The sequence below is a fragment of the Arachis ipaensis genome, chromosome B4 (assembly GCF_059453495.1).
Source record: "Arachis ipaensis isolate K30076 ecotype BB chromosome B4, ASM5945349v1, whole genome shotgun sequence".
Taxonomy (NCBI): Eukaryota; Viridiplantae; Streptophyta; class Magnoliopsida; order Fabales; family Fabaceae; genus Arachis; species Arachis ipaensis.
In genome coordinates this window covers 25,180,211-25,206,786 of record NC_142439.1, presented here as the reverse complement: position 1 = coordinate 25,206,786, position 26,576 = coordinate 25,180,211, and the positions used below count along the sequence as shown (strand labels likewise).

General features: G+C 33.3%; 2 protein-coding genes across 2 annotated transcripts; both read right to left on the bottom strand.

The window, feature by feature from the left end:
* Positions 1-15,774: 15,774 nt before the first annotated feature.
* LOC107642085 (uncharacterized) lies at positions 15,775-18,588 on the bottom strand. Its single transcript, XM_088483010.1, has 11 exons — positions 18,439-18,588; positions 17,971-18,238; positions 17,777-17,873; positions 17,522-17,643; positions 17,325-17,409; positions 17,083-17,215; positions 16,797-16,951; positions 16,500-16,650; positions 16,241-16,408; positions 16,029-16,147; positions 15,775-15,829 (listed from the first exon to the last, which is right to left on the bottom strand). Exons 1-11 carry the CDS (start codon positions 18,586-18,588, stop codon positions 15,775-15,777), a joined length of 1,503 nt encoding a protein of 500 aa, XP_088339136.1.
* A 3,061-nt stretch (positions 18,589-21,649) lies between these two features.
* Positions 21,650-25,076, bottom strand: LOC107636328 (ATP-dependent DNA helicase RRM3-like). Its single transcript, XM_016339847.1, has 6 exons — positions 24,245-25,076; positions 23,972-24,131; positions 23,099-23,813; positions 22,511-22,960; positions 21,868-21,921; positions 21,650-21,751 (listed from the first exon to the last, which is right to left on the bottom strand). Exons 1-6 carry the CDS (start codon positions 25,074-25,076, stop codon positions 21,650-21,652), a joined length of 2,313 nt encoding a protein of 770 aa, XP_016195333.1.
* Positions 25,077-26,576: the final 1,500 nt, after the last annotated feature.

Sequence of the window (26,576 nt, the reverse complement as noted above, 5' to 3'; positions counted from 1 at the left end):
TATCGAATAAGCTCACAATACACAATTTTAGGATTTAGATGTAGTTTTTAGAGAGAGATATTCTCTCCTCTCTCTTAGGATTTAGGATTAGGATTCCTCTTAAAGGATTTAGGATTTCAATTTCTTCTCAGGTTCAATGTTCCTTTTATTTATTTTATCAATTTAGTTTATGAACTCTTTATGTTTAGATTGATTTTCTTTACTTAATGCAATTTGAGGTAATTCAGATTTATGATCGCTCTCTTTTATTTATGATATAAATAATTTGAATTTTTCCCTTTTGGCTTTGGTTGAGTCATTGGAGACACTTGAGTTATCAAACTCATTGTTGACTGAAAATTGGAATTCTTCAAGAATTAATTTGAATTTCAATAACTCTAGCAGTTCCCAAGGAAAGACTAGGACCTGAGGAATCAAAATTAATTCATCCACTTAACTTACCTTCATAGTTAGAGGTTAACAAAGTGGGAGAAAAATCCAATTCTCATCACAATTGATAAGGATAACTAGGATAGGACTTCTAATTTTCATACCTTGCCAAGAGTTTATTTTACAGTTATTTATTTATTTTACTTGTCATTTAAATTACTTGTTCCTTACTTCAAAACCCCCAATTTACAAAACTCATAGCCAATAATAAGAACATACCTCCCTGCAATTCCTTGAAAAGACGACTCGAGATTTAAATACTTCAGTTACAATTTATTTAGGGGTTTGTTACTTGTGACAACCAAAACATTTGTAAGAAAGGTTGATTGCTTGGTTTAGTAACTATACTTGCAACGAGTGTTTACTATAACTTCTAAACCATCGATCTTCAGTTCTTCAAAATGGCGCCATTGCCGGGGAATTGCAAACGTTGTTGGTTATTGTAAATATTTGCTTTTTGCTTGTTTATTTGTTTTTATTTTTGTTTTTATTTTTTTGCTTTTTTTTTCATAAATTAAGAGGTTATTGGTTTTTATTTAGTTATTAAAAAAAAAATTTTTTTTCAAAAAATTTTAAAAAATTTAGTTATCTTATCTTATTTCAAAAATCAAATTTCAAAATTCAAATTTAAAAATTTTCAAAATTCAATTTAAAAATGTTCAAATTTCAAATTTCAAAATTCAAATTTCAAAAATTTAATTTTCAAATTCAAAATTTAAATAACCTTTTAATTTAAAATTTGTTTTTATTTTCGTTTTTAATTTTTATTTACTATTATGAGTTCTCACCCCTCTCGCTTTGAGTTTGGTTCCAATGTTGTTGCAAGGAATGGAAATTATAACAGGGACATGCATTGAGGTCAAAACAATCAGAGATGGAAGGAGCCACGAGGATCTGATCAACCCTTTCGGCAACATCACCTTCCAAAATACCATGGACAACGACCATCCTACAATGCATACCAAGACAATAGATATGGTGGACCCCCTTGTAGTTACCAGCAAGCTCCATCATATGCCAATAAATCATCTCCTCAACACAACTTTGAACCACCATACTCACAAGCCCCTTACCACCAAACACCACCATATAACCCTAATCCTTATCCACCACACCAACCACCATATGAACCACGCCCAAAACCACCACCTCAATATTCACCATCTCCATATCCATCAATCCAAGAGCACTATGATCCTACTTATGATAGCCGAGCACAACAAGAATCAAAGGATCGTCACAAGGAAACAGTGGAAAGATTTCATGCAACCCTTCACCAATTGAATCAAGCGATAAATCAATTAGCTTCCCGACGTCGGACATTCAAGGAACCCCCATGGCTTCATGTGGACAATCTAATGAAGAACGTAGCATGAAGGAAACATTAGAAACTCCGGTGGACAACAAGGAGCATGAATTTGTACTGGAACAAGTGGAAGAAGCCGGAATTATTGAAGAAGAAGAAGTGGTTGAAGACTTAGGAGATGCTGAACCTCCTTGGGAAAGTCAAGACATAGAGCCTCCTTCAAAGACGTTTAAAATTGATGTTGAAGAGGGTGTACAACCTCCAAGACATATCATGGTTGAAGACTTTGAAGAGGTTGATCAAGAGATGGATTCAATCATTGATGAATTCTTATCCGCAATTGAATCCTCTCCCATTGAACTTGACATGGAGATGGAAGAAGAAAAAGCACAACCTCCCACACTCTTGGTGAACAATGAAGAAGAGATTGAATTGGAAGATAGCTACCAAGAGGAAGAGGTTGAAATTGAAGAAGCTTGCAAAGAGGTGGAAGCTGTTAAAGAAGAGCCCTGGGGAATGGAGCTTGAAATCACCTTGCCGAAGTTATTGGAGACCCCTCCCCCTAAGTTGCCATCATCCTTCACAACATTCAAGTGGGTAAAATTCATATCCCTTAGCTTTCTAATTCCACTTGAATATGGGCTACTGGAGACAGATGGTCAACTTAGAGCTCTTTGTGGCATAAAGAGTAAGAGGAAGATGGTCAGTGGTAAGAATTGTCCTGCAAGGTTCATTATGGTTGGAAGCTTTAAATTTAAACGCAAAGGTTGGTGTAAAGCTCAACTGAATGGGTCTAGGAAGTTGTTTGGCCGCTTTAGTGAGAATTCAAATTGCGTGCCACCCGGATGGAATCATAATGATCAACAAGAAGACGGGTGCAAAAGCAAGGTCTGGGACCCCGGAATTCAGTCTAGAAATCAACACTCTTGGGGCCTTATCACTTGCTTCAACTTGCTTGAAGGCTTTCTGCGCCTAGTTTGGGACCCCGGAAGTTACTAGAAGCACAAACACTGGTGGGGATTCCTGGATGAATACAAGCATAAGCCACCATAACAGGGAGCTCACCCAATGTCCAACTTAAGGACTTTAACTAAAAGTGCTAGGTGGGATACAACCCACCATGGTATGATCGCTCTTTTTTCATTTTTTTATTTAGTTTTATTTGTTTTCGAGTTTTATTTTATTTTATTATATTGAACCTGGAGTTTTGCATAACATTCATATTAGCATTGCATTCTGCATACTGCATTATAAAAAAAAAACACGCACGCGACGCGGCAGCGTCGCTGACGCGTCCGCGTCACCAGTGCGTTTGGAAGAAAAGAAAAGTGAACAGAGAGTCATGCGAGAGCGTGGCTGGAGGCGTGCCTTTGGCACAAATTGATCCACGCGACCGCGTCGCTGACGCGTCCGCGTCATGTGGGAAAAATGCCTCCCACGCGTCCGCGTCACCCATGCGAACGCGTGACTCTGTGAAATCGATGTAAAAGAGTGTAAGGCAGTAAGTTGGGCCGGAATGGGACTGGAACGGTGCTAGAAGCACAAGCCTTACCACGCGAACGCGTGCCCCACGCGTCCGCGTCATTTTCAAAATATGGCCATCCACGCGATCGCGTCAACCACGCGACCGCGTCACCCAAATTTTTGGCAAAATGAGATTTAAACAGAGAGTTGCGCGACCGCGAGGCTGCCTTCGCGCCAATCGCACAAATCATGCCACGTGATCGCGTGACCCACGCGTCTGCGTCACCTGACCTTATCGCGCACCACGCGACCGCGTCACTCACGCGTCCGCGTCGCATGCGGCGCACAGAATATTCAGATCAGCCAAAATATCTTATCTTTTCTTCCCCAAATCCAAATGTCTTTCTCTCTCCTTTCTTACTTTCTTTCTCTTCATCTTTTTAACTTCTCATCCTTTTTCACCTTCATTCTATTTTACTTAATTTATTTGCATATTTCTTTCATTGCATTTTAATTTTGTGCATATTTTTATTTTTCTTTTCTAAATTTATTATTTTACCATTGGTGTTAAATGTTCTTATTCAACTGTTGCATCTTTTCTTGAATTACTTTGGTGCTTAGTGACTTGTTTTACACTGTGGGATGATATTAATTATCTGCCAATGCCAATCTTTTATGATACTTGCACTTCATTTGCATTGACATTAACTTATATTGATATTTTTATTACCCACACTCCTCCCCTTTGTTGCAATTTCTGCACCACTGATATGCCATGTGCTTCTATTGTTTTCTCACGAACATGTTAAAGCTTCCATGTAAATGAGACCCTTATCATCTGGCATTAATACCCATATTTTATTTATTTTCTATCTTTTGGGTTACTTTTCTTCTTTTTCTCTTCTTTTAGGCTGGCCACCGAAGACGAAAAAAGGGAGAAACTTCTAAAAGGGGAGACAAACAAGTCCATCTGCACAATCCTTGAAGAAAAGCATCAATTGGAACAACCCGTCCACCTGCACATCTCAGCATGCACCGAGGACGGTGCAATCTTTAAGTGTGGGGAGGTTGATACCGATCTCCATGGGTTAGTTATTTTCTTCTCAACACCAATATTTTATTTAGTACATTGTTACATTTGCATGTTTCATTGCATGATTTTATGCATTTAGCTACTGCTTGGTTTAGAAATAATAAGTTTCTTTTCAAGATCCTATTTTTTGAAAAAATTTCACTAATTTAAAATCAAAATTTTTGTGTTAAATTTGTTTGAAGTTGTATTTGGAACATAGTTAAAAAAGCTAAGAACACACAACCTGTGAGATTTTGAGCTTATTTATATGGTTACATTATTTAACCATAAATTTTTATTCTTGTGTGTTTTCTTCTTTATGATTGCAATCTTTGCTTTGTTCCATTCTATATGTCCAATATTTAGTGTATTTATATGCTTGCATATGATTAAGGCCATTACTTGTTTAGCTCACTTATCCCAAATAAGCCTACCCTTTAAATCATCCTTGTCAGCCACTTTGAGCCTTGTAAACCCCCATTTATTCTATATTTTACCACATCACTAGCCTTAAGCAGAAAAACAATTAAATATCCCAATTGAATCTTTGGTTAGCTTAAGATAGGGATTGTGCATCAACTAAGTGTGGGGAAACTGTGGGAACATGGGTTAATAAGGGAATGTGTTATGTTTTTACTCTGATAAAATATTGGAAATTTGGGTACCTACTCATGTGAGACTAGAAAAATAAAAAATTCATGTGCATTGATAAGTTATGTTTATTTTTCTATAAAAATAAAAAAATAAAAAAATAAAAAATAAAAAAAATAAAAAAAGAGAAAAAAATATTCAATAAATAAATAAATAAATAAGGGGACAAAATTACCCCAGTGTTAAGTTAATGAAAGATCAATGCATATGTGATAAATAAAAAAAAGAAAAGTTGATACATGAGCATGTAATACAAAAGTGGGAATTATGGGTAGCTAGGTATGATTTTAAAGTTACATAATGTGTGTGTTAGGTAAGAGCTTAGGTTAGTCAAAGATTCATATTTTAGCTCACTTGGCCATACATGCATCCTTACCTTTACCTCAGCCCCATTACAACCCTGAAAAGATCTCATGATGTTTGTATTGGTACATTAAATATTGTTGATTGGTTAGATGAAGAACAAAGTTTAGAAAGCATGATTAGAGAAGAGTAGAGTGATTACCCTATACACTTGAGAGATTAGAGTGCATATACACTACCAGTAAGGGTTCAGTGCTTAATTCTATGTTCCCTGCTTTCATGAGCTATCTTCTTACAAGTTTATTTGCTTTTTATTGTATGATTTGAATTAGTGAAATCTGATTTATGTTTGTCTTGAAGAGCTTATTTATTTTTAACCAAGTAGGTAGAAACATTTTGCATGTAGTTGCATTCATATAGATAGGTTGCATTTCATACATTCTATCATTCCTCTTCACTCTTTTATAGCTTCTCTTGAGCTTAGCATGAGGACATGCTAATGTTTAAGTGTGGGAGGTTGATAAACCACTATTTTATGGTTTATCTTGTGCTCAATTGAGTAGTTTTTATCAACTCTTTACCCACTTATTCATACTATTTGCATGGTTTTACATTTGCCTTCCTAATTATGTGCTTTGATTGAAAATATGCTTCTTTGACCTTAAGTTCCCTATGTTTAAATCCTCTCTTATTACCATTAGATGCCTTGATATGTGTGTTAAGTGATTTCAGGGATTACAGGGCAGGAATGGCTCAGAGGATGGAAAGGAAGCATGCAAAAGTGAAAGGAATACAAGAAGTTGAAGGAACTGCTAAAGCTGTCCAGCCTGACCTCTCTGCACTCAAACGGTCATAACTTGAGCTACAAAGGTCCAAATGATGCAGTTCCAGTTGCGTTGGAAAGCTAACGTTAGGGGCTTCACAACAATATATAATTTGTCATAGCTGCCCCGAAGTTAGGCGACGCGAACGTGTGAATGACGCGCCCGTGTCGCATCTGCGAATTACAATCGCGCGAACACATGGACGACGCCTCCGCGTCGCTTTCCCGCGACCTGAACATAACAGAATTTACTGGGAGTGATGTCTGGGCTATTTTTGACCCAGTTTTCAGCCCAGAACACACAGATTAGAGGCTATAAAGTGGGGGAATGCATCCATTCATCGAATAAGCTCACAATACACAATTTTAGGATTTAGATGTAGTGTTTAGAGAGAGAGGTTCTCTCCTCTCTCTTAGGATTTAGGATTAGGATTCCTCTTAAAGGATTTAGGATTTCAACTTCTTCTCAGGTTCAATGTTCCTTTTATTTATTTTATCAATTTAGTTTATGAACTCTTTATATTTAGATTGATTTTCTTTACTTAATGCAATTTGAGGTAATTCAGATTTATGATCGCTCTCTTTTATTTATGATATAAATAATTTGAATTTTTTCCTTTTGGCTTTGGTTGAGTCATTGGAGACACTTGAGTTATCAAACTCATTGTTGACTAAAAATTAGAATTCTTTAAGAATTAATTTGAATTCCAATAACTCTAGCATTTCCCAAGGAAAGACTAGGACCTGAGGAATCAAAATTAATTCATCCACTTAACTTACCTTCATAGTTAGAGGTTAACAAAGTGGGAGAAAAATTCAATTCTCATCACAATTGATAAGGATAACTAGGATAGGACTTCTAATTTTCATACCTTGCCAAGAGTTTATTTTACAGTTATTTATTTATTTTATTTGTTATTTAAATTACTTGTTCCTTACTTCAAAACCCCCAATTTACAAAACTCATAGCCAATAATAAGAACATACCTCCCTGCAATTCCTTGAGAAGACGACCTGAGGTTTAAATACTTCGGTTACAATTTATTTAGGAGTTTGTTACTTGTGACAACCAAAACGTTTGTAAGAAAGGTTGATTACTTGGTTTAGTAACTATACTTGCAACGAGTGTTTACTATAACTTCTAAACCATCAATCTTCAGTTCTTCATCTATATATAATAACCATGGTTTATTCAATAACACAGAGAAACATACCCACACATAGAAATTTAAATATATGAAAGAGTACAATAAGTTTCATAAACATCACAACTCCAGAAATGACTTGATATTACATACCAAAATAGATATATTGACAACAGATTTTACCAATTTTCCAACTACTTAACACAACTAAGCAAAGTTCTGACAATTCTTTACATAGTTGGAATTATATTATAGATATCTATATATATTGTAATGTAACAAATTCATTAGCCACTACACTCATCCATCCTTTCAACAGCCTTGACAGTATTTTCACATTATCCAAAAGCACTCCGAAGCACTTCCCTAATAGTGAGAGGCTGATGACTCCCAAATAAATTCGAACCTTGTGAGGATGAGATTCTTGCATGAAAATCATGGTTAACAGTCTACAGATAACACATCAAAATATAAGAACAACGAATGAAGAAGCCACAAAAAAAAAAATAAATAAAAAAAGATGAGAAAGAAACCAGGTATGATGAAACTTTGAAGAGTAATAAAACAAATATTAAACAAATAAAGTAAAAAAATTTAAGCGATACATATGTAGGAATATATCTATCACTGTTCACATAGTTTAAAAAGAGATAAAGAATCAAAGTGAATTAGGTCAACAAATACCCAACAATTCCAGTTGAGAACAGAAATGGGTGAAGCCTGACCCACTGTAGGACTTGAGCTCGATGAACACTGAATGCTTGCATTGGAGTGAAACTGAACTGGATTCTTAAATTCAAAAGGAAAACGAGGAACAAAGGGATCCAGATCAAATTTCTAAATTGAACAAAAAAGGAATAACATCAGTAACCATTAACACATGACACATGGAAAACACAGAACAATATAGCCAATTCAGGTTGACCTGATTAGAAACAAACTTGACTAACTCAACATCAGATTCACTTAATAATCTTATCACCTGCTGTTGATTATCATGGCTGGAGTCCTCCAAAAACTTCACAATTTCAACATCATCACATACTGCACGAACAACGTGAAGAGATGTATTCAATTCATACCCAACAGGTCTAGGATCCACTATGAACACAATTTTCTTGTTCATCAACTGAGAAATCATCCCATTCGGAACAGTGTAATCATCGGTTGACTAAGAAAAAACAAAAAAAAAAGAGAAGGTACATTAGCAAAATTGACATACCTGAACCATAAATATTAAACCGAAAAGAAGGACAACTAAATTAAATTAAAACCAAAATGATTACTTGGGAGGATTTTCTTTCGTCTATCAAAAAGTCTGAATAACTCTTTTTGAGTACTTGCATCACCTCATCATCCTCAAGTATGAAAATATTGCTGCCATTTGAATGGGAAACAATAATTTTGATCCGATACCTAAATAATGTAAAGAAAAAAAAATATACGATGAGAAACATGTGCAGAAGATGCCATAAAGCAAAAAGAAAACTGGTACCAACAACTCCGAGAGATAAAATAGATACCTTCTTATGGCATCAACACACTCAACTCTACACAGATAACAATAAAATACATTCCCAATATGAGAAACATGTGCATTACACAAACAATAGTAGTACCACCACTTCTGATGTTTCAGCACATCAATAATCTCACCGATCAAAAAACAAATTTGATCCTGTAGAGAAACAATAATTGGTATATTATGATACATTTTTTTATCATACTACACATTTTGAAACACAGTTCAGATGGTTGAAAACAAAAACATAAATACTAACATTTCTTGATGCAGAAGAATATATCATAGCACAAAGAATGCCAGCAAGCATCTCTTTAATGCCATGCAGTTGTATTGGAACACCAGATATGACTTGGTTATCATAACTTCTAAGTTGTCCATACCGAGAGAAGTCTTCAAATATTGGGCTAAAGGCCGAATCAGAACTAACATCCTTAAAATTTGGAAAGAAAACATGAATTATTAAACGCAACTAATTTTATAAAGTATGAGGCAAAATCATCTTGGCATGTAAAGGAAACCATTCAAAACAACAGCCAAATAATTAGAAAATGGGGATCGACAAACTATATATAAAAATGATTCCTCCAATTCATCCATATCTAATATAAAGAAAGAGCACTAACCTTGATGCACTGATCAACCTGAAGTTTGTTGAAAAATCATGCATCACTAATGACATTGATGACTTTAAAGGTACCACAATAACCCTGAGTGCTAATCCTCTTTGCTTGAACTTTGAAAATAATTTCTTTTCCAAGGAGTTTATGAAAAAAATTATGGACAGTATCGGTGCTCAATTCTCTGCCATAGATATTGAAAAGTGATCACTAATTATTGGACAAAAATAAAATATAAGAAATACTTATTCATAGAGTATACAGCAATAAAATATAAATGGATAAACCATACATCGATTTCATCTTCTAACAACAAAAACACATCAGAACAGGTTCTCCCTAATAGCTTAGTGGCTGGGCTGTCTAACAAGACAAACATTCCACAAGAAGTACCGTCTTCAACAAGTATCTTAATCCTGTAACTATAACAAAGAAAGTAAATATGAGATTCACCTATTTCTGAGTCCAAGAAGAGGCTGATACATGAAGGCTATTTATATTATTGAATCAGAACACACGAAAGAAAATTTGTAAATCATAACCTGGATTTACCTTATCATAAAATGCTGAACCTCTCTGCTGCATAGCTGACAATGGAACACATTATCATCACCTACAATAGGATGACCGCAAACACAAGAAAAAAAATACCACTCCGGATCTTCAACAATCTCCTTAATTTTTCCAACCACAAAGAATTGTCCATCCTATTAGAAAAAAAATTATGAATTGAATCGGCAAGGGATGTCTACAATTTTCAAAAATCAATTAACATGAGTACTTCTTACATAGCACTAAAACATGTTAAAAAACTAATAGTGTGCACCTCATTGTTTGCCTTAAGATTATCAATAGTGCGTATTAGCTTTCAATCAAAAGATTCATCATCAATTACACATACTAAATCCCCAACCTCATTACTACGGAGTCTACTGAAATGGTGGCTCGCAATACCATATCTATTTAAAACAAAAAAAAAAATTAATATTAGGATAAAAGAATTTCAGGAAGAGAGTTTTAGAGGGACACAAAGAGAAAGAGAGAAACAGAAAGAGATAGAGAGTGAGTGAGTGATAGAGAGGGAGGCACAAATTTCGAGTTTAGAGAGGCAAAACTTAAAGAAAACTGAATAAAACTAACTGAGTCAGAAAATTCACAGTTTCCTACATATCAGGGTTGATCAAAACTCGGGAAATATTGATGACATTTTGGAGACTGAATTTATCTACAAATTAGAAAAGACAATAAGAAGAAATTAATTCATAAAGAAAGTATTCGTTGGTATAAAAAAATATTTAAACAAATCAAACTGAGACATGTGCAACATGGACAACTCTTCACCTCCATTAACTTTGATCTTGAAAGATTGCAGAATTACAACAGGTGGTCTCTGGTACCTTTTCAAAGTATTCATGTCTATAAGAGCAGGACAAGCACCAACAAAATTGCAGGAGATTTTCTTCCTGGGTAATGATTATAAGAAAGGATGGACAAGAATAGAATAATTCAAGAGCAGTAAAAAAACAAGAAAAACAAACACAAGGTAATTTAAAAAAAGGATGAGAAACAGAAACATAATGGATACCCATCAGCAAAAACTTCAAGGGTCAGAACTTTCAATATCTTTCCATTACACTCAACATCCCTTCTCTTTTTCAATCCACAAAGGACCCTAACGAAATCTGTTTAGTAAAATTATAGAAGACAAGATTAAACCCTCAGATAGAATACCATGAGACATTTGTTTGAACTTTTATTAATTTCAATTTAAAACACCTTTATAATGGTTCATATTTCAAAAAGTAAAACTTACCTATTAAGTACTCATAATCAACGCACTTCTGAAGAATCTGGTCCATATAAGTTACACTTAAACCAGGGTTGGGTATGACTGTACTTATAGCAGCAACAACAGAAGTACTACACTTGAAAATGATGCGAAATCGATGTCTTGTAACCCTGACCAATCCACGATTAGGTATCACTTTGAAATCGGAAATAATGAACACTTCTCCTTCTTTTAACTGATAAAAAAAAGTTGCAATAAAATCATCCTCAAAAGTTGCTTGGATTTTGTGGTGCTGAAAGAAAAAAAAACAGGAAAAAAAACACCTCAGCCTTTATAAATATTATACCATCAGACATTACATGCTAAAAATGATCACATATAGAATTTTAAAAAACAGAATTTAGTTAACTAAAAAATGAGTTTTTGATAGAACATACGCGCACATACACACACAGACACACACACACATATTCACCTGCTTATCCATCAAGACCATGTGTAAGAGTTTCTGCATATTTTCATCAACAATCATAGCATCTTCCCAAATGGTCAAGATCTTAGCCTCAATACTCCAAGCTTCCTTCCATGGAGAGATTTTTCCAAGAGCATCAATAGCAAGACTCATCTTATAAATAGTAGAGATGAAAGAATGTAGATGAAAAAAACAGAAAGCAAAATGTTGGCAAGAGAAAAGTGTCGGATCTGAGTCTTATCTCAATGGAAGGGAATGCAAGAGAAGAGAACCAAGTAAGGAACAAGTGATACCTTCTGAGAGATCAGCACAATACTCCATCACCTCATCACTACTTATAGCAGAGAAATGAGCAACCCTGTAACGCAAAGCTTGTAGAATACGTTTCTGTTGAAGTCCTCGCATAGATTGATTGATTAATTGACATATGACTTTCAATGTGTCCATACTTAATTAAATTACATATACTCATACCTCTATATATAGCTATGTCATATCAACCTATCTATGAATCTATATACATCTATCTATCTATCTATCTATAAACCAACCATACCTATTGATTCATGATATCTTTGACTATATAATTATACTGTTCCCCACCAATATGAGTGGTGAGATAGAACACATGATCAAGATTCACCCAAATAAAAATAAAATAAAAGCTACAAACTTTTATCAATCATCCCCAAGAGCTCAGCTGAAACTCCAAGAGAGCTGAAAAAGAAAGTAAAAACTACATCCAAAAAAAAAGATAAATTTCAAACCAACCCAGACTAATTCAAAATCAACAAATCACTTGTTTTGTGGTCCATAATTTTGTTTTTAACCTGAAACAGAAATGAACTTAAAAAATGATATCCCTTTTTCAAATTGTTATCTTTTAAATATAGTAGAGCTCCCAATAACAAAAGGCTTTGGAGATATTTCAATTGAAGAAATGTTGACATCCTAGTTTGATTCTTATCACCATAGATTTTAAGGACACCATTTTCCTGAGACCAAACACGGAAAAAACTGTACAAATGAAAAGAAGTATATTGTCCCAAGAGCCCCTGTATAAATGGTATAGTCCCTTGCATGCTTCCCACTTGAATCCCTTCTCTCCTACACTCACAAAGAAAACAAATGACCTAAAACAGCTGGTAAGAAAAATAAAAAAAAAACCGATCACAATTGAACATAGTTTCTACACAAATAGCTCAGAAGAAAAATTATTTACTTAAATTTGTTGTAAATTTTCAGACCCCATGTCAATTTTCAGTGGAACCCGGTTGCAATTTCAGATCCAAAACCACCTCCATTCTCAATTGATCTCTTATACATCTTCATCTATCAACAGATTACAGTATAAAAATTAGTAAATTAGAATTCTATTTTAAACAAAAGGAAACAAATCACAAAGAGCATGATGATGATAGGAATACTGTTCCGAGGAGACGTTTGGGACCGAAAATGTCGACCGAAGTGGGTAACCTTGATGCACAGTTTTCCGACGGAGAGAAAACTCAGATAATCCAAGAAACGATCCAGAAACACGAACTGCATGGGGATAAAGAAAACGGGTTGAGGATGCTGAGCGACCAATCGGGGTCACAACAACCACAGAGAAGAAAGAGGCAGGAACGCGAGAGTGGCAACAGCTAGCAAAAGGAGAAAAGAGAAAGATAGGGCTGAGGTCTCGGTAAGGAAGGAGAAAGTTATGAGGAAGATGACTATTGATGTTCCATAACACCCATTGAGCAACGAACAAAGTAATGAAACCAAAATAAACCAATATTAAACATTCGAAGATTATTATAATTATATTTTATTAATCCAATACTATTGTAATTAAAATCAAATAAAATCAACAACAATGAAAGCTCATCGTTAAATACTCCTTATTAAGTATGGAGTGCTGTACATTTTGTTAATTGGTTAAATCTGAACTATTTATTTACTATATCTTATTTGAATGATCTGGGTTAAAAACCTAACCTCTTAATTAGATGAAGCATTTTTTTTATGTTTTAAATTCTTTTATAAGTTTCAAATATTAGCTTGAAGTCCAAAACAAAAATAAAATAGTATAAAAATATTAAAATCAACATATCTGTACAACAAAAGAAATTACTGGTGTTTAAAACTAAAATAAATAATATACGAAAAAAAATTGAAAATCTATGTACTAAATTATGAAAAAAAGATATATTAGAATCTTTAAAAAAATTAATATTAAATATATATTAGGTATATAATATGAAAATTTAAATAAATTTTGTTTTGTCTAAAACAAAATTATCATATTAAATGTAAATACAATAATAGAAGTTTTTATGTTATATATAAGAATATTTAAAATATATATTATTTTGTATTATAGCTTTAGTGATTGATGAGACGGCTGATGCAAAAACACCCTACCATGACGACCACGCCACCGACACCGCTACCCTATGATAATGATACGACGTTCACCTCACTAAGCAAACTAACTAAAATTGTATATATATGTATATTAATTAGATTTATATATTATTATAAAAGAATATTTAAAAATTATTATTTTGTTTTAAAGACATATTATGAGTTTTTTATTAAAATAAGATTTTCTTTTTTTTTTTTTTGGTTCAAATACCATGAAAAAAAATTTACACTACAATTCAATAAACATTATATAAGATCTTTTAGGTGAGCATGAAAAGAGTACACCAATAAGTTTAAAGTTTAATTATTTTTTTAATAAATTGACAAAAAATAAATACAAATAATTCTTTAAATATACTTGTATTTTAATTTTCCATGTTATTACGTACACGTTGAGGATAATTTAAATAAAAGATAATAGACTTGTTGTAACTACGATATATTTTGTCTTTTGACTGCATTCTCATAAAAAAAATCCTTTCATGAACACCAGAGTTCTTCTACAGCATCAATTCTGTATTTGGAGTTAGCCAACCAGCACTGGCTTAAATATTTATATTTCAATTTGAAATCTTATAAATTTTTAAATGACAACAAGATATATATTTTTTAATAACAATTAAATTTAACTTTAGCTTGAATACATTTAAAAATGTAACTATAAAGCATTTTATTAACCAGCATCTATATCTTTTTGGCCGATTATAATTTTTTCTTGTTTTTATAAACAGAGTAATAATTAATTAATTATTGAGCCAGTTCATTTGAAATTGATCAAATAAACGAATATTTTCTTTTCTTGTAATTAAAAAGAACTTTCATTAAATACATAAATATCACAATTATATCCATATTAGAATTCAACAGACACTAAAGATCACAAATCAAACAACAATTTCAAGTAGTATGTGAACACATTAAACTAAAAAGCATGCAGATCCTCCACAGCCTCATGATCGCTTCTACATTGGCTAAAAGCATCTTCAACTTCATGCATAGAATCAACCAGAACATGAATCTGAAGAAAATTGAAATCCTCTTAGTTATTGATATTTTTAAACACTAATAATTGAACAAATTATAAAAAATATACAACAAATCTTATGCTCATTCATCTCAGTAGCAGCCTCAAAAACATTAATAACAGAGGCATCATCCCAGATTTGTTGAACAATATACACAGATCGATTCATCTCATAACCTACAGGCCTAGCATCAACCATGAAGACAACTTTTTTGTGCAAAAGACTTGAAATGAGTTTCAATGGAACAACTTTGCAATAAGATCCCTAAAAAGCCAAAAAAAAAAATAAAAAACAAAAAAACAAAACAAAATACTTAACAAATACATCAATAATAATTTATGTTTTCTCTAGGAATTTCAAAAGAAACAAATTTACTATATCTATATTTATATACTAATTAAAACCACAATTGGATGACAACCTGATTCAACTCTGGGTGATTATCCAAAAAGCTCGAGCATCTTGTCTTTATTATTTGGACAACTTCATGATCTTTAAGAACAAATATATTGTTTCCATTTGAATGAGACATCACAACCTTTAAGCAGAACCTTCCAAAGCATGAGAAAACAATGAAAATTTGAGTTAACATTGAAATAATAATTAGTTACCAAAATAGAATAAAATGAAAGAACAAAACACCTTCGGACAGCATCAATGCATTGAAGCTGACATAGATCACATGATAAAATATTTTTATTAGTTGACACAAGAGAACCACATAAACAAGTTGAGAACCACCACTTATGATTCTTCAAGACAGATGATATAGTTCCCAGAATAAAAACGAAACCACCCTGCAGCAAAGAAAAAAGGATTACAGCATTTAAAATTTCAAAAAATTTACAAAACTATCATTTACTAACTTTTCGAGTTATGATATAACAAGATTAACAAAAATAAATGATCTAAGAGATTTTATTGCAAATGAGAAAAAAAATACATTCTCAACATCAGAATAACAGCGGTTCAGTGAAATAAGATTAGTGATAATATCTTCAATAGTTTCTAATTGAATAGCATTATCACACACTACTTGAGTCTTGTAATCTTCGCCAGTTGCATACTGCAAGTAGCTGTCATAGATTGGTGGAAAAATGGGACCATAAAGCATTGCCTGGGATAAGTTGGTTAGAATAAGTATCAAATGCATTGATTGAGAAAAAAACAATTGCATGAACATGTTGTAACATAAGGTGAGGAATCATACATTGATATAATCATCGGCTACAACTGATTTCGGATTATGACTAAAGACATTTACAATTTTAAAGCAGCTGGAGTAATCTGGATCAACTGCAGAATCAATTTCAACCTTGAAAACTTTCTCCTCTCCAACAGCATCATCAAACATTTGTGGAGAATATGACCGACAGACCTTAGGAGTTTAATATAAAAGAATCAATAAACTTGAACACAAAATATAAATAATAAAGATTAAATGAGGTTTGGTATGAAAGAGCTCATACTGCAAGCACACTAGGATCAACAGGAAATTCTTCTTCTATCCTGAGAAATGCTTCAGAACAGGTTCTTTCAAATAGTTTTGTTGCCGCATTATCAAGCAGAACAAACAAACCAGTACACCCACCATCCTGAATCTTTACCTGAATCCCATATCTAACACAATTAACAACCAAGAATGATAACTAAAACCAAGAAATCTGCTTAACAACACATAGAGTGGAGCATAACAAAGAACTAACAAAAAATCCATAAGATTATTAATTAATCTATTCCAAAATAAAGTTACATATGAAGCTCACTTGACCATAATATGTTCAACACATGAACCACAAGCATCACAAAGGTAGAGATCCTCATGCTCAACAACAGCATGACCACACATACATGTGTAGTACCACCAATCTGGTTCATCCATAACTTCCTTAATTGTCCCAATAACAAAGTAATGAGAATCCTGTAAAATTTTAAAAACAATGATATACTATACAATAATCATTAACAAACCAGATTACAAAACCCAAGACACATGTTTAAGAAATTCAAGTTTAAGTATTAAATGAAGACTTTTCCAATCTAAAATAGTACCCCATTATCTGAATGAAGATCTTGAATATTAGTGATCTCTTTGGGATTGAAATAATCACCATCAACTTTAGAAACTAAGTATCCAAGGTCATTGGTCACAAGTCTTGAGAATCCATAACTGGCTACACTAAATCTACACACAAGATACAATAACTAATCTTCATAACACAAAACATATACATGAATACCAACAAAATAAGCATGGAAGCTTCTAGGTTTTCAATATTTTGATCACAACTAACCTGCTTAGGAACTCAACAGACTCAGGAATGTCAGAATTAATGAATAACCTAGAGACATTTATCACATTCTGTAGGATTACCCCACCTGCATGAAAGAATCCTATTCTATTAGCCTCAAACCATATTTAGATTAAAAGGTCAAAAAATAGAACACTAAATATTTGAGTAAAAATTCGCTGAATATGGGTGAAACTAACCTTTAATTACTTTGATTTTAAAAGACTCGAGGACAACCAGCGGAGATCTTGGATATTTTTGTAATTTATCATATTCTAACAGATCACAAGCATTTCCAAACACATTGCATTGTACCCTTTTGTTGAACAGATAAGTTTCAAAAGATCAGAAGGATCTAATTATATATTTATTCTTATAAACATAAAGACTGGAAGAAAAAAATAGAATTAATAGAAGATAACTACTGATATAGGAGACAGTTAGAGAGATATTATCCATCAGCAAAGACTTCTACCACCACTGCTTTGACCAGCTTCCCATATGATGCCACATCTCTTTCTTTTCGAACACCAGTAATGATCCCAACAAAGTCTAATAATTAGATTAATACAAATTTGAATCAGAAACCACACTTTTTAAAACATAATACTATGATAGTAAAAGGGAAGAGCAAGAAAGTTGTACGAACCAATAAGGAAATTATGTTCCTTTGTCATTTGATCAATTTCATCTATTGATGCAAAACACAGACCGGAATGAGGTATCCTTGGAGATACCACAGAAACAACAGAGGTGTTGTATTGGAACAAAAGTCTAAACCGATGTTTCGTCACTCTGTTCAAAGCAGTGTTTGGTACAACTGTAAAATGGGTCATCAAGTACACATCTCCTTCATTTAGAGACACGGAAAATTTTAATATAAGCTGATCTCTAATGGTGGCCTGGATCTTGTGTAACTGCAGTTGAAAAAAATGCTTCATATTTTGAATTTATTAACTTATTTAGCTATCCAAACAGCATAACAACACTTGATTAAGAAAATAAAACAACAAAAACATATCAGTTTCCAACCTTCCCTTCTGCATATTAAAAAAACAAAAAAAAAAAAGAAAACTCGCAACAACCTAAGGAAATGCTAACATAAAATAAAACTCACTTTCTCATCCATTAAGACCATATGCAACAGATTTTGAGAAGGATCCAAAGCAGGATTCTTGTGGTACCACAACTTCACAACTTTAACATGCACTTTCCATGATTCTCTCCATGGAGTGATTTTCTCCACCAGATCAACACGGTTATTCATTCCAAAAATATGTAGGATAAGAACACCAAAAGTAAAAAATATACAGAGAAGAACTCAGAACTAAGATGAGAAGATAAACAAATGAGTTGGAGTTATAAACTCCCAAATTTAAGAAACACTAAAGCTTACAATGTAAGCTTCACATATAGGGCAGAGATAGACTAATAGGCATATATAGATTGATATGGCTACACACATCATTTAGGAAGATATCACAAGTAAGCAAATACTCATGGGAAAAGAGCAAAAACAATATGGGAAGAGGCCTGTTGCAAATTACCAAATACCTACCCGATATAGTTGATTTGACAATTCACAATAAAGCAAAAACAGAATTTCATTAGTCAACTATACCAAACACTACAGTTAACTTCAGTCCAATAGCAGAAAGAAAATTATATAATTTATAATGAGCAAACCCCCCAAGAAGTAAATTATTTCACAGAAACACCAACAGCACAAACATAGGAGAGAACCATTGATTTACAAAAACAAGTAACAATCACCATGATTAAATCAGAAATCAAACAACTCAAAATTAAATGATAGATCCAGAAAACAGCAACAATTAACACAAAAAAGAAATTGAAACTGGAGAAGGAATCAAGAAAGAGATTGAACAGGGGGAGAATGGAACCATAGCCCACATATACCTCTTGAACCGCAGTGGCAACATCTGCTATCGAAAACCGAGAAATCGAGATGGAGAATGAGGTATGCTCGACAGAGAGAGACAGAGCAACCCTGGGGAGAGGGAACAGACACAACAAAGAGAACAACACCCTCATGGTGGGATCGAATCGAATCGCAGAGATAGCCATAGCTTCTCTGCATGTGGCCAGAACCGACGACGGAAGCCAAAATCCCAGTCGAGGATGGGGGTGCGGACATCATGCAACGGATGGAGATTGGGTTAGGGATAGAGGAGATGGGGTGAGGTAGAAACGTCTTTTAGGATCCCTAATCAACCAAAAGTGAAGATTTTGCTGAAAATAAATTAGAATAACCTCACTTTAATTAAGTTTATCATTTAACTGAGATGATTATATTAATCAAAACAAATAACTGCAACGAAGTATTTTTTAGACTGTAAAAAAAAAAAGAAAATCAATAATTTTATATATTTAACTTTTTTATTTTATGCAAATTCAATGTATTAAAAAAGATAGTTTAAATTGAATTTTTTTAAAAATAAAAATCTGGTTCATCTATTAAAACAGATACATTTTAACTAAGAAAGAACAAAATAAAATAAATTGAGATTTGGATAAATTCAGAAGAATAAAATATAAAATAGTAACAATATATTTTATTTGGAAAAAACAATATCAGATTTAAAAAGTAAATAATCAAGTTTTTGAATAAAATTTAATATTTTCATAAAGATATAGGGCCCGTTTGCAAAACTTTAGAAGCAACTTTTTTTAGCTTTTAACTTATGAAAAGCAGTAATATTAATGTCTGATGCAATTTTCAAAACCAAATTGCAACTTTCTAAAAAGCAATTTAGGAACTTATAGAGAAGTTAAAAAAAGTGACTTCTCTAATAATACATTTACTTTTCATCACATTTCTATAAAATAAGCACTTTTAGAGTTAAAAATCCAAACACAAAATAACCTATTTATAAGTTACTTTTAATATAGTCATTTATTATTTAAGTTATTTTATCAAAAGAAAAAGTTGCTTACCCAAACTGGGTCATAGCCAATTAACTTTTTGATAGTCGATAAAATAGCTGTATTTAAAAACTGACTTTTTTAAACGAAAAAAATCAAAGTAAAATATGAACCATCAATTGTATTCATTAAACAAGAGGGTATATCTTAAATCAGAACAACAATTATGTACTTATAGAGTATGCCATATTTGTATAGACCATTAGATTATATTACATAGAGATCAAATGTTAATATAAAAGAAGAACATTGATAGACTGTAATAGATACATAATATCTTAGTGCATAATTAAGTACTTTAAGTAACAATACTATAACAATACTTAAATTCGTACAAAATTATTTTGAACTAAAACAAAACATTTAAAACTTTAGACATCAAATTAAAATTTTTACTAAATATTAAAACCAAAATAATAATAAAAAAAAAAGACAAAAGGCAGCAAGAATAATTGATAGATACATTATAAAAAAGTTACTACTAATAATATATATTACCTAAATATATATGTTAGAAATAAAAAATAAAATAAAATTGTATGGATCGAGTCTAATTAAGATTAAAATAATTTTTTGTTTATAACATTAAAATAAAATTTGCATTGGTATCATATGACTTTTCTTGCTATAAGAAGATAAATAATTATTTTTCATTAATAAGATGGTCATATTTTATTTTTATTAATATATTAACATTATAATTTCTTTCTATTTTTTTGGAAAAAATAATATTAGAATTAAAAAAGTAAATAATCAAATTTTTTAATAAAATTTAATATTTTCAAGAAGACACATAATATATGGAAGAACATCAATATATGTGCAGAAGACATTTTTAGGGAAAGATAACAAAGGACCATGATGCCAACTTGGTGTCACAACACCCATTCCTTTCTCAATGAAGCTATTAAACTCAGCGCAAACAACTTTATGTCTACGAAATGCAACAGATGAAATATAAAATAGTTTTTATTAAAAAAATTAAATTAAACAATATAACAAACAATTTAAATGGATTATTGAATGAGAAGGAAAATCGAAATGCAAAACTCGAATAGGAAAGGGTGGATCCATAAACTCACTTTGTTGGAAAAACTCTGCCAATCACATTACTGCTGAGGAAGTAGATTAGGTAGAAACCCGATACCTAGACAATGATTGACAAAAGCAAACCATGATCCATAAATATAAGAAAACATAAGTAGAAATTTCATCTTTCTAATCATTATAAAAACCAAAACATTGATAAAATAGACAAACCACATACAAAAAAAAAACTCAACAACTAACAAAAGGAGAAATGATAATCAAATTAACACGAAATTGCAAACAATGAAGATGAAGAAGATGAATCCAATTGATAGACCATATTCAAATTAACATCAACTTCCAAAGGATGTAAAAAAGAACATGAACCCAGAAACATACGAAGCCAGATAGACAATTCGCAAATTAGCAGATTCACAAACCCTAGACAGTAAAACCTGGATTAACAGTCTAAGAGATACAAAATTTCATCACAAGGATATAGACAATGAACAAAAAGGAAAAAGATGAAGACGAAAATAGGTTTGGAAGTAAAAGGGCCAGAAGAGTGTACCTGATTGATTGGTTGCAAATCTTCTATTTGAGACTCTATGGGAAAATCCTTAACCTGCAATGAATGACAAGGAACCAAAGACCGAAGAAACAGAGCCTGTAGACAACGTTTGGTAGGGCAGAGGAAAGCAGATCAGGAGATGAAAACAAAGGGGCTTGGGTCCAATTTGATGATTACCTAATCAACTAAATCCGCGAAAAAAGGGGCTTGCGTGAAGGAATCGCGAGAAAAGACAACTGACGACGAAAGCAAAGAGGATCACATGCACCCTTCATGAGGAGAATCCACGCTGGAGAAGAACGTCCAGCTTGGATGTCTACGGGCCTGAAACGCCGATAGCTCTCCACATCGAAGATGAAACCACGCATATGCTAATATATAGTAATATATTCTATATTTATAAATCGTATGAATACTCTTCTTTCATAACATCCTTTGATTTTCATTTAATAGAATCTAACGTTCATAAAAATTGGTGCATCTAGTGCACACAAAATGGTTGAGACGATTTTACACATATCCCAAAGAAACTGTCCCTCTTTAAAGAAAACATACACCAAAACAAAACTATAAATTACACAGATAAGATTGGAATGTATAAGAAGAAACTACATTATATCTTATCAAAAACTTCCGTAAATACAACGTTCTCAGTCCTGATAGGATCAACTAATCCATCATCACAAAGTAAAATCTTAAGACCATTTCTATTCCTAACTTGGGAAACAGCTACATAAAGTTGACCGTGACAAAACACAGGACGACGCAAGAATAAACCGACTGTTAATAATGTCTGACCCTGGCTCTTGTTTATTGTCATCGCAAATGATAGAGAAACCGGGAACTGACGGTGTTGGAATTTAAACGGTATAACCGTATCACTGGGAATCATATTCATTCTACTAATAAAAACTTTATCCCCAACATTGCTACCAGAAACAATATCCGCACCGATCACATTTCTCCCTAAATCTCGCACAACAAGTCGAGTCCCATTACACAAACCCCCAGCTGGATCAATATTCCTCAACAAAATAATAGGCATGCCTATTTTCAACTTCAACGAATGATTAGGTAGACTAGAACACCTAATCTGATTCAAGAATTCAACATTTATCCAATCAACATCAACATCAGAATAGACATCACTACCATATATCGAATCAGCAATGAGATAATTTTTCTCCTCCCCGGGCAACAAGTCAACTATATAATTGTTTATCTCTTAAACATTGTCGACAGTCGGAGCCAAAATTGCCCTATCCTGGAAAAAACTTGGATCACGAAAATTCTGAACCAAATTCGGATAGATTGTATTTACAATATCTTCCACTGGATTCTCCAAGACAGGAATTATTAGATCAGAAGGAATATCAACAAAAAGTTTATCACTGACCACTGTTCTACATCGACCTTCTACGACTTGAAGTATCCAATCTGAAAATGACCTTAACTCCTGAGGAGTTGATTGTTCCAATCCCATTGTTAACCTCATATTTTTCGTCAGACACAAAACTTTGCAATATTTCCAAAGGACAGAAGAATTTATTGAAGCCATCACAATCTCAACACGAGAACCTTTCGGAATAACTGGTAAGACCTGCCTGAAATCACCACCGAGAATGACCACCTTCCCACCAAAAGGTAAATCTTTATTCCTATCAGAGACCGAAACCATTATATCACGTAACGTCCTATCGAGTGCTTCAAATGCCAACTTATTAGTCATCGGTGCCTCATCCCAAATAATCAAATCGGCCAATCGGACTACCTCAGCTTTTGCACTATCCTTCTTAATCCGACAAACAGTATCTTCAGTCAGCTCAACAGGAATATTGAACATAGAATGCGCCGTCTTACCACCAGGTAACAACAGAGAAGCAATACCACTAGAAGCAACGTTTATAACAATCCTTTTCTCAGATCGCAATCTAGCCGACAAAACCCTGTATAAAAAAGTTTTTCTAGTGCCACCAAACCCATACACAAAAAAGAATCCATGCCGACGCAATCAATAATTTTATTGTAGACCACCCTCTGTTCTTCATTTAACTTTAAGACATTTGCATCATGCTCACGAGTCAAAGAAACATTGTCATACTACAACTCACGCAGCAACATCAAGTTGCTAAATTGAGACACTAAAGATTTATTAGGAACTGGCATGCCAGCATAATTTCTCAATGATTTTCCATTACTCTGCAATAGTTTCTCAATCTCCAATAAACAAAATGTTTGCAACTCATCCTGACTCATTGTTAGATCTACGTTTAACGATAATTAATAAATATTAGCACGATAATATAATGTCTGCACTGTCTGTGTCCGTGTGTGCCTGCTTGTCATATAATAAAATCACAATGAACAAAATTCTTACCAGGATATTGCAGCTCATGCCTTCTGCGATAAAGAATATCATCAGACAAATAAGCCCAAGTTTGTTTCCAAACTGACAGAGGCCTTCCCATGGAACCAGATAGCAACAACATCACAAAAAGCCGCCTTAGTTGTGCAGCAGACGCTACCTCGGCGACTTCCTTAATAGCAAAAATATACTCCTTATCATCTATCAAGAATCCCATGGCAGAACATGCCTCCTGAAATGTATCATAAGTAACACCATTCACGGTTCTTATACTTCGAAAACTGGTACAACCTCTATGCACATTCAAAAGCATCCGCATATAGAAAAGTTCACCAGATGACGGATGAGCAAAACTCAATCTTGCAATTGAGAATCCCCTCTGTCTCGGCTTCCACTCCCTACTGTTTGAACAATACACAAATTTTCCCGGATATTCAACATATGTTAAAGACCACCCATCCGGGAACCGCCTTTTAGCCATCATCCAACTCGTAAACATTGTCAGTAAATCTTTGTTGCGCAAATAAACATGAGTAATGATATCAGCATCATCGAATACAACATGTTGCTGGTTCGGCAAATGAAAAGTCAACCTCTGTACTGACGGCCATCTATGATGAATATCATAAGCAAAAATTCTCCACATGGATTCAGACGGTGATAAATAACGACAATCGTAATACTGCTTGATCTCATCAACCACCTGAGAAGATTCACCAACATGATATGTTTCTCCAACAGTTGCAGTCACCCGATCCGAACCCTTATTGATATACTTAAAAAGATACTTGATGACGTTTGACTTGTTACAGAACTCAAGATTTATGTGAGCTTGATATTTCATTAACAGCAGTTGATTTTAAGGCACAACAAATCTGTTGTCAATATCAACGTCGTTGATCTTCACTGTCACACCCATATTACGACGTCTATATATCGGATAGCCATCTTCATCAAAGCTCATTTGATCAACGAATCTTTTCGGATAAAATTTTGAGCACTTATCATCTTTCTTGCAAGGAGAACTCGGTCTAAATCGACCGCAGGGACCATGGATCATGTACTTGGTGACGACATTATAAAGAGCTGGAAATTTAAGGGGATTGGGTAGCTCGGCACAGATGAATTCATCAACAATTTCAACACTTTGTAAGTTGCTTTTCCCGTTAAGCCATAGTAACATGTGTGCATGTGGTAGACCTCTTTTTTGGAACTCAATAGTATACATACCTAAAAAATACAAAAGCATCATTAAGAACCCAGACAACAACATGTCCGAGCACAACAAACAAAAATTGAAATGCCAAGATAGAAATAACATACCTGTACTAAGTGGACCAAAAAACACACCTTCCTTGAGATCACTTAGCAGGCATTTCAACTTAGCATGAAAAAAACGGCAAGAGATATTGATGAAAGGACTTTTGTGTGATCTAGAATTCATAAATGAATTCTCGTTGTAAGTATAGTTTCTAAACCAACAATAATCCTTTCATACAAAAGATTGTTTGTCACAAGTAACAAACCCCTAAATTTATAAACCGAAGTATTGAACCTCGGGTCGTTCTCCCTTGGAATTGCAATAGAGTGTCTTGTTATTGGTTATGGAGCTATGTTTGGGGTTTTGAGGTTTTAAACATGAAAAGTAAATGGCAATGAAAGTAAACTAACAACTAGAAAGCTCTTAGCAAGGTTATGAGAATTAGAAGTCCTATCCTAGTTATCCTCCTCAATTGTGACCACAATTATCCATTGCTACCACTTAGTTAACCTCTAAATATGTAGAAAAGTCAAGTGGATGAATCAACTTGATTCCACAAGTCCTAGCCAACTCCCAAGGGAAAGACTAGCTTTAGTGGTATCCAAATCAATTAGCAACTTCTAATTATCAATCAACAAGGGAATTAGATAACTCAAGCGTCACTAATTACTCTACCTAGGCCAAGAGGAACAAAATCTACTCTAAAATCCAACCAAATATTTTATCAAATACTTGGAAGGCATAAAAGTAAAGCAAAGTAAATTGATAACAACAATGAAATCTAACAACTAATTATTGCAAGGAATTAATAACAACAATCAAAGAAAACAAGATCTACATGAATTACCTCAAATTGCATTAAAAGAAAATAGAATGAACAAGAGTAGATCTACAAACAAAATAGAAGAAAGAAATAACAACAATAGAAGAATGATGAATGTAACAACATAGAATTGAAAGGTAGAAGAAGAGGAAAGTATGAATTGAAACCCTAGCTCTAAATTATTGAACTAAACCTAATCCTAATTCTAATCCTAGAGAGAAGTGAGAGCTCCTCTCTTTAAAAACTAAAGAACTCCACTA